The following is a 14,740-nucleotide window of genomic DNA, read 5'->3' on the forward strand; positions in this document are numbered from 1 at the left end:
AGTGATCCTCTGATGGCACAAGTCCAGCCGTGGGCTCCGACGCTGTGACGCGAGTGAAAGACAGGATAGAGGTGTGCGTGCCTGTAGTCACACTGCTAACAACCAGTTGACAGTAGTTCGTGTTGTCACGTCTGGGCTCACAAGTACTCTCATCTGGTTTGTGGTAGCCGTACGTTCTGCCACTGCTGCCCTTACAATACAAAGAGCCGGAGCCTGGCGGGCGTCTGTGCAGTCTGGACGTCCTGAACATCGTCTTTGGGTGCGAGAATGTTTACGTGACAACTGCTCAGCATCGTTGTACATCTGACGCATCACGTCCAACTTGTGTGGCAGTTCTCCGAAAGGGCCATCCCGCACTCGGAAGACCAGAGTTTGGCCCCTTCTAGATATGGATGTACTGTAGGTGTATAAGAGTTCCGAAAATCTCTCATTTCAGTCAACTGCGATTCATCTACCTCTTGTTGTTCCCAGTCTGTTATGATCAATGTGCGTACCTAACTAATACAATTTTACGTATTCCCTTTTCAGTTCGTCCACTTTTCATTCCCCTCAAACACGAACCACATCCGGTTCCACGTGAAATACTAGTACGTCATATACACACACTCCGCCAAAATACTTCTAGGAGACCTCACTGATACCATTCCCACATCATGGGAAAAATCCACATTACCAGTATTTCATTGTTACTTTCATTTTTTGGCTAGATTATATTTCATATTAGTTATTATTTGGAAACAACAATGAAAGAGCAGTCTAGTTGCTAACAGTTCACCCAAGAAACTAAACTGAAAATTACTGACTATAAAAACAAACTCAAGTGTCCATTATTAGGTGGATAAATGGTCGTTCCTCTCAGTCGTCTATAAGTGGAGAGCAGTTTCAATAAAGAGAAAAAGTACCATATTGCAGTGCCTGTGTTATTCTAATTACGATGCAAAGTTCCTTTGGATACGCATGTCCAAAGGAACTTTGCATCGTAACACAATAACATAGGCATTGCAATATCGTATTTGTATGCTGATAGCAGGCAAGCAACTTTCAAATGCAACGTCTGACCTGTACGGGAGTATGTATAAAAGATGTACGAGTACAGGTCGTAGACGCACGGTTGACGACATGTGGAAGTTGGTCTGGCCGTGAGTCATGCACAGATAGCCAAATGGCAAAGTGACAGTTTGCGATAAGTGGGAAATACGGGTTTGGGTCCCGGTCGGGCACAAATTTTCATTGTCCTCATTCCATTCTACAGCTGATCGTAGTCCTTATGCGCAATCGCGAATTCATTTGATGTATTTAAGAATAGTTGTCGGCTCTACAAAGTATGCATTAAATCTATCAATGTCGGCCTCAAATTTACATAAGTGTCTGAAACTAATAATACTGTATTAACTTCTATAGAATTTCTAGAGTGGTCATTTGTAATAACATGAATTGCTGCAGGGATACTATGCATTTGCAACAGTTGCTGGAGTTGTTAATTCCTCCAGCTACATTACCATCTCAGCCGTTAAGGGCCTCATACAAAGTAATTTGTTTCACAAAAAGTAAAGCAGCTGATACAGTAATTCTAGTGATGTATGTAGTGGCCAATTTGTCCAATCACTTAGGTAGATGGGTAAATTCTACTCTTATCTTCTTTTCTTAGTCTATATACTTCAGAACAACTATCGAATTCGGTGAAGAATCCCATCTATATTGATGCAGTTTCGAGCTGAAGGCCTAGACATGCTGTAGATGAATGGAATTTCAGTAAATAAATTAATTTAATTACTGTATTTTATACGGTTTTAGAAATTCCAATGTTCCACGTGCAGGAGTCTGGGAAGGAATCTGTAGATTCAATTGATTACTGTGTTGTATATGGCTATACAGGGCGATGTAGCTGCCACTACTGATGTCTTACGCGACCCCTGTAAATGAAGGCGTTCTACGTATCGGAATTGAGGGGAGAGCTCTTTTCATTAAAAAGGTTCATAGTAAATTTGGGTGAACCTAAAGTATATTTCTGTAGACGACCAGAATATGGTGCAACGACGAGAGAAACAAGGAGGTAAATAAACTTACCTGAAAGAGCAATAGCGACCTTCTCGACTCCTCCGAGTGGTGCCAGGGCGTCTCTGGCTTTGTTTCCAAAGAGCTTCTCAAGGTAGTTTGGTCCGTGGCTCGCTAGAAGTGACTGTAGAAAGGATGCTGTCTCTTCAACTGGTGGTCGCTTTGCTGCAAACAGTGACATGATTTTAATATTTGATTTGAGTACAAGTATACATTATTATTTTTATTTACGTAATCGCCTTATCTATGAGTACTGCACCTAGCAACCGTCGTGACATATGATGCAATTTCCAAAATTTATGGATCTCCGTCAACACTAGGTTCTTCAAAATATTATCTATGATTTTTCCAAAAGAAAGAATGGAACACAAAATTATTTATATACTTGTTTTCACGAAATTTATACGTATCAGTTTACCGTTTCTATTCACAAATCGTTTTTAAGAGATTATTGATACTGTATTCACGGTTTCAGAAAGGAATGGAGTTTTTACGCCTGTTCTAATGAATTTCCGTGCATTTGAATTATTATGCTGTGCTCTAATCTAAGGAGTTTATGCTCACACGCTTACCTTTCAACCGTAAAATATTATTACTTGTATTTATACTCCAGGGCGTGATGAAAGCTTCTTATTTTGTCAGAACACTCCATATGGAAGCGATTCAGTTTATTTCTTTCCTATAATACTAATTCAAAGCTAACAGGAACGGAATGTTTCGACAATTTGTGCGTAAAGTGTAGACTCGATAGTTTTACACAATGCGGTAAACACAGGTTACCATGATTAGAAGAGTATCGGCAGATCAGCGTGTGGGTCTTAGGCAGCTTTCCATGTTAGGTCAGGACACATCCGAGATGATTCGCTGTAATACACACGATATGCAAACCAGTAAAATATCGACACGCACGCACACACACAACGTCAACAGATGATACGATACAGAGACAGACAACTTATATTTTAAAGCGAAAAATGACTTTTGATGACACGGAAGACATTTGGCCACAGAAACCAAGACTCATGATGATGGTGAACGCCTCATCAGAAACAGAGCACTAGTACGGGACGAAGCAAAAAAGTAAAGAAACAGTTCTATAACACTGATACATCTTAATATCTGTAGTTGATGGTCGTAATCGGTAAGAGTCGAAAATTTTGTTGCAGCTGGAAACAGTAATCTGTTTCTGTTGTAATCATTACAAATCCCCAGTTAAGATGGTACGTAACAATATGGTGGTTAGTGTAGATGCACGAGTTATCCGACCCTACGTTCACACTCAACTTCCCACTAGTTATCAGTTTACCAACTAGCGCCAGTACCATTTCATGGATTACAAATGCTCCAAACCACTACAATTGTGGAATGCATCCGTTGCTGCTATATTATTGTGTTTGGTATCAATCCATAACTAGCAACATGTGTGTATCCATCTGCTTTTAATGTGCTACAGCGTCACAGATGTTACGTGTTATCAAATCTATAATTACGTTAAGTCATCGTTATCTGATCACTGATTCAGTTAGAAACAATAATGAAATATAACGTTCATACATTTTTACGGTCGTGAAATGTGAAAAAGGTAAGCTAAGAGAAACATTAGAACCTATGTGACCGAATTTTTTGAGGAGTTAATGGAACTATGAGACATAAGCAATGACACATTCCAAGGAGAACTGAAAATATTCGCCGAGAAACTGAAAACTATACAGATAACACAGCATAAATAAACTATATGAATGAGAGAATACTTACATAGCAACCATAGCATAGAAGATTCTTCGGGCGACTAAGGAATGGATTGATAGAGGGATTGTACGTGGCAGCTATGCGTAATTTGATAAGGGGAATGATAACAATGAAGTATGTTTCACATTGTTGCTCCAATAGTCTCTTCTGTTGCTGAATAATGAGTCATTCTCTTTCTGAGTAACAACGAATTTTGCTCAATATACGCGAGAATTTGATCATATGTCAAAATTTTGCAATAAAATTGACTTTTTTTGTGGTTTAGTGCTAAAATTTCTGCTTTTTTTATTAACAATGTATTTTCGTCTTTATTCCATCAAAAACTTGTTTATGTTGGTGTTTTCGTTAGCCACGTCACACCCAACTAGTTCGCGCCGTACAGGACATCGGTTAAATGTGGAAGATTTGGGCGCGGACGGGAGCTGCCTATCTTGCAACTATACAGTCGTGGAGATGCATACTGACTCTGTTAAAAATGCAATAACAGAGAGGACTCGCGTGACTGAAATTATCTTTGCACCACAGGTTAAATACTGTGGTAAAAGAAATATAGAAACGCCAAAAACACATACCACTACCAAGTCCCATACGGTGCAACAGAAGCGTTAGCGTTCAAAAAAGTTTCCAGTCGTCTACGAATGAATAAATACAGGACCTTTATGGTTTTCAAGGGAGCCTTATACTTTTCTTCCTGCAAAAAAGTGGCACATTCGGCTAACGATAATGAAGCTGGATAGCGATCACGCGTCGTTCTCTCCAAAGTAGACCGTAAAGGCTTAATAACTATGAGATTGGCGAGTGTGGTGGCCAGGGAGGACGCGAAAAATCAGCCTCGCCCTCACAAACAATGAACAATGCCAGCTGTGTGAACAGGGCCCTGCTGTCTTGGAACACAGGATCACCACTGGGGAACAAACATAGTACCATGGACCGGACATGATCAGCTAACACAGTCACATAATTCTTGGCAGTTCTTCGACTTTGCCGAGTAACCATGGTGTACTACGATATGGCTGCCCAAATCAACTCTGAAACCTCGCCATATTCCACTCTTGAGGTGTAAACTCGTATAGAGGCGGGAAAGAGTGTGCAACAGGACTCAACCGAAAAAATTATTTTCTTCTGTCGCTCCATAGCCCAGGTTTTGATGACCGCATCATCAAGTTTACCCGTTACGGGCATTTGCATAACCAATGTGTGGTTTTGGAATTTCATCTCGCCCTACAGTTCCCAGTTTTTGGAGCTCCCTTCGCATTGTTTTGTTACTGACATGGTTTGCGAGTGCAGTCCTGCAGTAAATTTTGCAGCTGTTGTCCTTTGCTTTTCGTCACAATGTTCTTCAATGACCGACCGTCATGCCCACTCAGTACTCACATTCGCCCACGCTGTGTCTTTCCGTTTTCCCTGTATGCGGTATAAATCTACGATACGGTGCCTCTTGAAACACCAAACGCTTTGGCTACCTTAGTGACGGAAACAACTACCATATCAGCACCATCAACTTCCCCACGTTCCAATTTACTTAGCTCCGACATGATTCACGGCCAGTTACACAGAGCACTGTTGTGGCCGTGACTGACACTTCCAGCATATTGAGGACACTGGAGAGGAGCCGTTTGTGTCCAAATACAATAGCGCAACCTACAGGTTTTTCTAGCATCTGCATTTATTTTCAAGCATTCATTTCTCACTGTTTTCCACATTTTTGTCCAACCCTTGCATTTACATCTTCTTAACCTATGCTGTTCAAGTCATGCTTTTATTCTTTCGTCTAACTGACCTTTTTTAATTTTATATTACTGTTTGCGTACTGTACATTTTCGAGGGTATTTTTGGCTTTCGTATCGTTTTTTTTTAATTTCGATTTATTTATACTCCGAATAAACTTGTTAGTTTATTTCAGTTGAAATCAGTAATAAGATAAGTATTTGCGTTTTCTGTTTTTTTTTGTTTTGTTGTTGTTTCTTGTCTTTTGTTGTAATAACCCAAAGTCAGATTCTTGTATATTACTATATAATTATGGTTTCCGACATATTCTGATTTATTTGAAACTTTTTGAGTGAGAAGGTATGTTACTTCGTGACCATCACTTCACAGCAAGGACTTTCCTTACATTTATCGTTGATTTTTTTACACCACGAATGTTACAAGTTTGGCATGCCCGCTTTTGGGGCACTAAGTGTAACCACTTACTAAACTGAAGTACATTTTTGAGGCTGATAATTCTACTGATATTGTCGGCGGTCACTGCGGCTGTTGGCTGTTACGCTGCGTCGCTATACTAGTAGTGTAGTATACAGCTGCATTAATGTCACTCCTCACTGCAAAAAAAGTCAATTTTATGCAAGAGTAGATGAACAATGAATGTAGGTATTTAATATATACTGAGGAGACAAATAAACTGGTACACCTGCCTAATATCGTGTAGGGCCTCCGCGAGCACGCAGATGTGCCGCAGCACGACGTAACGTGGACACGACTAATTTCTGAAGTAGTGATGGAGGAAATGACACCATGAATCCTGCAGGGCTGTCCATAAATCCGTTAGAGCACGACGGTGTGGAGATCTCCTCCGCACAGCACGTTGCAAGGCATCTCATATCTCCTCAATAATGTTCATGTCTGGTGGGACTGGTGGCCAGTGGAAATGTTTAAGCTCAGAAGAGTGTTCCTGGAAACACTCTGTAGAAATGGTGGTCGTGTGGGGTGTCACATTGTTCTGCCAAAGTCCGTCGGAATGCACAATGGACATGAATGGATGCAGGTGATCAGAGAGGATGCTTGTCCGCCGCTCGTGGTCTCGCGGTAGCGTTCTCGCTTCCCGAGCACGGGGTCCCGGGTTCGATTCCCGGCGGGGTCAGGGATTTTCACCTACCTCGAGATGACTGGGTGTTTGTGTTGTCCTCATCATTTCATCATCATCCAGGAAAGTGGCGAAATTGGACTGAGCAAAGATTGGATAATTGTACGGGCGCTGATAACCACGCAGTTGAGCGCCCCACAAACCAAAAAATCACACAGAGAGGATGCTTACGTATGTGTTACCTGTCAGAGTCGTATCTATACGTATCAGAGGTCCCACATCACTCCAAAATCACACGCCCCACACCATTACAGATTCTCCACCAGCTTTAACAGCCCCTGCTGACGTGCAGGGTACATGGATTTAGGAGGTTGTCTCCATACCCGTACACGTCCATCTGCTCGATACAATTTGAAACGAGACTCGTCCGGCCAGGCAACATGTTTCCAGTCATCAACAATCGTTTGTCAGTGTTGACGGGCCCGGGAGAGGCGTGAAGCAATGTTTCGTGCACTCATCAAGGGTACACGAGTCGGTACTCGGCTCCGAAAGCCCATAATGATGATATTTCGTTAAATGGTTCGCACTCTGACACTTGTTGATATTACAGCACTGAAATCTGTAACAATTTGCGAAAGTGTTGCACTGTGTTGAACGATTCTCTTCAGTCGTCGTTGGTCCCGTTCTTGCAGGACCTTTTTCCGGCCGCAGCCATGTTGGAGATTTGATGTTTTACCGGATTCCTGATATTCACGATACACTCGTGAAATGGTCGTACGGTATAATCCCCGCTTCATCGCTATCTCGGAGATGAAGTGTCCCATCGCTCGTGCGCCGACTATAATAGCACATTTAAACTCACCTAAATCTTGATAAACTGCCATTGTAGCAGCAGTAACCAATCTAACAACACTACCAGACACTTGTTGCCTTATATAGGCGTTCCCGACCGCAGCGCTGTTTTCTGTCTGTTTACATATCTCTGTATTTGAATACGCATGCCTATACCTGTTTCTTTGGCGCTTCAGTGTATTATTACACATGATATTTTACTCGACTGGTGTTAGTGATATCAGGGTTTCAGTGAGCTTCAAATTATTTACCAACTTTTTCTTCTTCGTTGTTCGTATTTCCTCCCCCTATCTGCAGTAGCCCCCATCATGAATAATTTCACTGACGTAGGGCTTCGTCGCACTATACTGTTTCCTTAGATTTAGCTAGCTTATTTAATTTCTTCCATAATTCACTTGTCAGTTTCCCTCAAAATGTCACTATTATAATTCTATGGCCCTGCATCACAAAGGAATATCGAAGATTGTTTAGTGGTATGAATTACTACCTATCCTGGGATATACAGATTTTGCAAAATAGACTGACTCACTATCAAGAAAATCTGTTCTAACAGCGCTTGAGAAACCAGGCGTTAATTCGACTAATGTTATTGTTCCGAAGAATATAAACATTACTGTTATTAAAATAGTATTAGACATTAACAACAAAGTCAGAAATTCACAAATGATGGAGGAGTCATGCAAGAAGATCTCATACTGTCAGCAGTGCTAGAGGAAATTTTACACTGGAAACTGAGCAGCGAATACGGGTAAGTGGGTTGTACCTGAACCATCTTTAAGTAGTGGATGACACTGCACTGTTTGCGTCAAGAGTGGATAAAATTTAACCACCAATGGACTTACTTAGTTCAGTTAGTTTCAAATATTTCTTGAAAATAGATAAAAGTAAGGTTAAAGTAATGTAGCATTTATTCATCTCGAATAACTAAAAACACAAATTAACAATGAGGCCCAGAGGAAAAGTTGTTATATTAATAGCTGTGGATGAAAATGACTGGGTACACAAGAGAAGAAAGAGAAAGAAAACAAAGCTTTCGATGAGTCTGAAAAGAAAAGCGTGCAAGGAATGCATATTATGAATTTTAGCATATCAGAGAAGAGCATCTCAAAATTGAACGTTGCTGAGCGATCAGCAGCAATATGCATGTTAAAATTACCAGGAGGGACAGAAAAAAAAGTAAATTGATAATGGAACAGACGGGATTATGGGATGTGGTTATAACCGTAATGAGAGTGAAATGGAGATGGTTAAACTGTAGATAGGCGAACGGATGATTGATGGACCAAGGAAGTTCTTCGCTTGATGCCAAGAGATTAGTAACGACAAAGACGACGACCAAATGCAGGTGGTTTAATGACATTAGAAACATCAGGAAACAACACTGATTCTTGGGGCTGAAAGCTGTAATTCTTTAAAAGGTTCAGAGCACATTATTATACATGACTGGAAGTCAAATGGCTGACAATGATGATGATAATAATGATGTTCATAATGACAATAACTCATTAGTCGTATGTCACTCGGGGTCTACCCCTTCAGTTCAAAGAGTTCTGTGACAGGTTCAGTAAAAAGTAGAGGAAAGTTAGGATGTTCATTTTTAATGCTTCAGCTGTTCCACACAGTCTTCCCCTACATCAGCACAGTACACAGAGCTTTCATACAATCATGAGAAACTATCCGAATCGTACGAGGGTTGCCCAGAAAGTAGTGCCCTCGTTTTTTTTGTTTTTTTTTTCTTCGAGGATTCTTTATTGAACATAATGAGAATTAAACACATGAAAGAATGGTGTCTTATCTATACACCCTATTTTCCATGTAATCTCCATCCCGTTCTATGGTCTTCCTCCAGCGTGAAACAAGGGCGTGTATCCCCTGTCGGTACTAATCCCTGTCCTGGTGGCGGAGCCAGTGCTTCTCTGTGTGAGTCACCTCCTCATAGTCCTCAAAATGTCTTCCATGAATGACATCCTTTAATGGTCGAAACAAGTTGAAGTCCCGAGAGGCTAGGTCAGGTGTGAACGCTGCAAATCGTGTTCTGCCGAACCGCCTTCTGATGACCTCACCCTCCGTGCCCAGCGAATAGCTGTACTTCTGTGGACAGCAGATACTCTGTAGACTTTGCACAAGCGTTTGTGAATATTCCTCACAGTTTCTTTTTCTGCGGCGATAAATTCAATGACGGCACCTTGCTTGTAGCGTAGATCACCTAAAGACGTCATTTTGAAACTGTCCTGCAGCTACGTTATCTGTCGGAAGTGACGGAAACTTGGCGCGCCCACCCAGGAGACTTCAGCGTAACGTAACGTTTCGCATTCGCAGCATTGTTTTCGGCTGAGAACGAAAATGCCATGCGTTACTTTCTGGGCAACCCTAGAACTTCTTTGGAATGTTGTTCAACATGTGCGTCATTGTCGCACCTTCCTCGGTCTTGGCCAACCATCAGAGAGCCATTCCGTACTGCGTCGTTTTCTGGTAGGTTAGTGCTGGTAACACCAAATCAATTCTCCAGTGATGATTTTTTCCATTTTTTAATTTCAATCACGTTGCTGCAGACGCCGATGCCTCGTTGCTTTTGTTGGGATCTCGAGGTGTACAGGTTAGATTTTGCAAGCAATTTGCTCTTCCTGCAAACGTTGTGGAGAATATCTTGAACCCTTGATTTATAGACATTCCGTTCCATTTTCCGTTGCTATTTGTGACACAACAACGTTAACACACCACGGGTGCACGTCCATCCGCTGCTCTAAAACTGACTGATCGAATGCACGTCTGTCACCGCAGTTACTGCGCTGACGTCGCTTCTACGTCAGAAATAAAAACCGTCGCGGAACCTTTTGGATGGACGGCGTGTATAAAACTTTTCTCTTTTTCAGATTCAAACATGATTTCATGAAGTGCTTCTACTGCGCTTAATCATCTTTTCAAGCCCTAAAATGTAACCTAAGATATTTAGTTTTCTACTCGCACTCTTTGTAGCATAATTGTGAAAATTTCTTTTTTATTCCTGGTACTGAGTACAATTTTCTCTTCATTGGTATTAAATACTTTGTATTTCATACAATATGGATCAGTTTTTTTTATTATTGCAAATAATATTTCCACATCTCAGTGATATCGCCATTTTTCGCAAAACTATGACAGTGATACAGGAGTCCCAGCACACAGTCAAAAGCTTTCCTTAAATGTTTTAGCAGTTTTAAAAATACATCTCCGTGATTTAGTTTCACTGGATATCGTTCTCCATACAGGTGCTGTGTTGTGCACAAGACTGTTTATGGATTTTCCTGAACAGTTGTTTTCGCATGATTATTAGGTTGGTGCATAAGTTTGTAGCGTTTTTGAGTTGCATGTTGGCATTCCGATTCCTCTGGGTTTAGTTATCGATTGTCATTTTTTTATTTCTAGTTCACTGTTGCTATTTGAATTAATGTATTGTCGTTTTGTCATTTGGAGATAGTGAGTGGAGCTGTTGACACTAGAAAATGGAGCGCCAGGTGGAGAAATCGGAACATTTTCAACATATTCTGACGTTTGAGTTGCAGAGACGGGCAACAGCAACGTAGGCAGCCAGAAACATTTGCGCCGTGTATGGGGATAACGCCATTGGACAGAACCAGGCAAGAAAATGGTTTTCTCGTCCTAAGGAGGATCGTTTTGACATTAGTGACACACCCTACTCTCAGGGAGACCTTCGGCGTTTGATGAATATCGTTCAAACGCATTAATCCACAATGACCCATGTCAGTGTACCTGAAAACTGGCATGTGCGATGAACTGTGATCATTCCACATAGTGCACAATTTTTCATGGAATGTGTAAGGTAAAAAAATCGGGTGTGTGGGTACCGCATGCTCTAAAACAAAATCGCAAATACCAGCAAGTTGCCATATGTGCATCTCTGCTTGCTCGTCATCAGTTGCCTCGTGAACACCACACGCCATTCCTATCCTATTTCGTTACTGATAACGAGAAATGGTGTATTTATGCTAACATACGGAGAAAAAAAGGAATGGTTGAGACCAAACAAAGCAGAGACTCCACGTACAAAGACCAGAGCGGATCCACAAAAGATAATGTTAAGCATCTCGCGGGACAGCGACGGAGTGGTGCACTACAAATTGCTTCCCGAAGGTGTGGTCATCACTGCTAACATTTATTGTTAACAATAATTGAGAAGTCTTGCAGACGCAATCCATGAATAAGACCAGGAAGACGGCGTGAAGTGATACTACTCCACGATAATGCTCGCACGCATTCTGCTAGACTGACAAAAAAACACCATACAGGGGTTGCGTTCCGAAGTCATTCTGTACCCACCTTATTTACCCGATCGTGCGCCCTCAGATTTTCACCTTCTCCGCTCTCTATCGATCAACCTTCTAGGAACTTCCTTTAGGGATGAAAATGCGATCAGGACATGGCTCGACGATTTCTTCGCCTCAAAACTACGTGATTTCTACAGTCTCCGAATCTAAAAGTTACCCCATCGATTTCCGAAGATCCGCTTGGTTATCTAGGCGGGTCGGGGAATGACATGACACCCCATTAGTATACTGTGTAGGAAACCAGCATGGTAGATTTTTCACTATCGTAAGACTAGCGCAGATGGTGTCTCTTTTACTAAAACAGTAGTTGCCTCTGAACTATGGGCGTCGTTTTAGCGTTAGATGAGGTTAATCTCAGTACTTTATGCAAATCATATAGGACGTATCCAATTAGGAATGCCAACAAATGAAGCGAAAAAAATTTTCTTGTGATTAACGACGTGGGTGAAACGTAGTCGGATTATCGTCCTTGTTATTCGTTCCGCAATAGACAAAGAAAAGCCCTTTGCTCTGTTTTAATTGCAGAGTTTGGCGGCGAAAATTGAGAACTCACCAAACTTTTCCCTCGCCATTAATGCCGTGAAAGTTGTTCTCAAGACAAGGAAATGAGGTTGCCAAAAACACAATCAGAAAAAGCTTTATCAACTTAAATCAAGAGTTAACAGCGCATTATAAGTATTCTAAAGACATAAGGCCCTCACGCCACTGATTGGTTTTCTTCTAAATTCTCGCATAAAATAATATTAACCAACAATTTTCAAATCTGCTTATAGAAATACGTATAACTTAGAATGTTTCAGGACTCCATGAGAGTACCGTTTAGTTAGTGTTTACTTGTAATGAACACTATCTGACCATACTGAGATGAACACGTATCGTTGATAGAGATACGATTTACGAACTTTTGCCTGCTTGGCAAGGAAAGAACTGCATTCAGCTTGTGCTTTCATTTGCTAACGAGCCTTTCAATTAACTGACATCACATTTCTAATTCATATTACTTACAGAATGGTACCAAAGCCATTTTGCGAATTGCATTGGCGTCCTCTCGAGCAGGTCGCACGTTCTAATTAGTCTCCTTTATACTAGGGAAGGTACTACTCAGGTCCAGCCAAGACGTTCTTGATTATGACTCCTCGGAAATCATTAATTTCGTGTCTCTTTTGGTCAGGATGTTTTCGCATACAAACTTAGTTCCAACAGTATTCAGTAAAAAATGGCTACTCTGTCTTGTCTTTCTGCTGACATTATGGGTACGCAAGTGTGTGGAGTGCTGTGAATGGAATATCACTGTGTAAGGGTGTGCTTAAATGGTCTGTATAGTGTAAAAGCTGTACTTGAGGTACAGCAGGCATCAGCGGTATTCGCCACGCACGCTGCTTCATTAATGCGTCTTTGGTCATCCGCTACACGTTGCCAAATAGTGCCTGCGTAAGTACTGCGAACGCTGGATTGCCTGGCGATTTGCTTAGTACATGAGTGCCTACGGATGGTAGTTTTTCTTTTCTGACAGATTTTATTAACAATTCTATATTCAAATGTATAGATACGTTAGCCGAACTGGAAACAGTGAAATAGAACAGAAGTATTTTGCGGAAATAATAAAAATAGATACTACTGTATTGTGGAAAAAGAGAAGTAAGCAAGGAAAACACAACACATGGACTTATACACACTTGAGTTTTGAAGATTTACGATACTGTTTTGAGTAGAATAGGGCAGAATCCAACAGCTTCTTTTTTCTTAGCATGAAGTACGTCAAGATGACTAATATTTACTTCAAATTAGATGCTACACTGTACATAAGTTTCACTGATGATCTATTCAGTTAAACTGTAGATTTGTCATATTTCCCATGTAGCTGTCAGGTAAAATTATTATGATACAATCATTCTCTGAAAATTGTTTCGAGCAGTTAGTTCATGAGACCACTCGACTAGTAAATAGTTGTGAAAAGACACTTGACCTCTTAGCAAAAAGTAGTCCTGAGATAATAAAGGATCAAAACAGATACAGGGAATAGTGAACACAAGATCGTCGTAGCGAGACTGAATACCGTAACTCCCAAACTACCAAAACAAAAAATTGAAACAAATGTATGTCTATTCAAAAAAGTAGATAAAACTTCGCTTCACGCCTTCGTGAGTGGCAATATCAACTCTTTCCAAATTAACAACTGAAGTATAGACCAGATGTGGCTAGAATTCAAAGAAATACTATCGGCAGCAATTGAGAGGTTTTCACCAAATGAGTTAACAGAAGACGGAGGTGATCCCTCATGGTACGCAAAACAGGTACAGAACAATGTTGTAAAAACAATAAAAAAAGCATGCCAAATTTAACGAAAGCAGAATCTCAAGGAGTCGCGATCTTTTACAGAAGTTCGAAATTTAGTGCGGACTCCAATGCGAGAAGTTAATACAACGAAACTTTGTCTCTAAACCTGGCAGAAAATCCAAAGAAATGAAGTATGCCAGCGGCAAGACCCAACCAATATCTTCTCTGGCGTCAGAAATGGAAATACTATTGACGACAGTGCTGCTAAAGCAGAGTTACTAAACACAGCCTTCCGAAATACCTTCAACAAAGAAGACGAAGTGAATATTCCAGAATGCGATTCAACAACTGCCAACATGAGTAGCTTAGAAGTAGATATTCTCGGAGTAGTGAAGCAATTTAAATGACTTAAAAAGCAAGTCTTTCGGTACAGATTGTATACCAATTAGTTTCCTTTGAGAGTATGCTAATGAAATAGCTCCATACTTAACATTCGTATACAACCGCTCGCTTGACGAAGGGTCCGTACCCAAAATCTGGAAAGTTGCTGAGGTCACACCAGTTTTCAAGAAAGGCTATAGGAGTGATCCACTAAATTACAGGCCCATATCATCAACGTCGATATGCAGCAGGTTTTTGGGACATATATTGTATTCGAACATTATAAACTACCTGGAAG

At 40.9% G+C, this 14,740-nt stretch overlaps 1 protein-coding gene across 2 annotated transcripts in view; it reads right to left on the reverse strand.

Annotated features, from left to right (window-relative positions):
* The window catches only part of LOC126184529 (IDLSRF-like peptide), a 221,142-nt gene that overhangs the window by 35,483 nt on the left and 170,919 nt on the right, over window positions 1–14,740 (reverse strand). For both annotated transcript variants that reach the window (XM_049926934.1, XM_049926933.1), the window contains exon 3: window positions 2,068–2,220. In XM_049926934.1, coding sequence (XP_049782891.1) covers window positions 2,068–2,220 — 153 coding nt within the window. The remainder of the gene's footprint in view (window positions 1–2,067; window positions 2,221–14,740) is intronic.

The sequence above is a fragment of the Schistocerca cancellata genome, chromosome 4 (genome assembly GCF_023864275.1).
Source record: "Schistocerca cancellata isolate TAMUIC-IGC-003103 chromosome 4, iqSchCanc2.1, whole genome shotgun sequence".
In the NCBI taxonomy this organism is placed as follows: domain Eukaryota; kingdom Metazoa; phylum Arthropoda; class Insecta; order Orthoptera; family Acrididae; genus Schistocerca; species Schistocerca cancellata.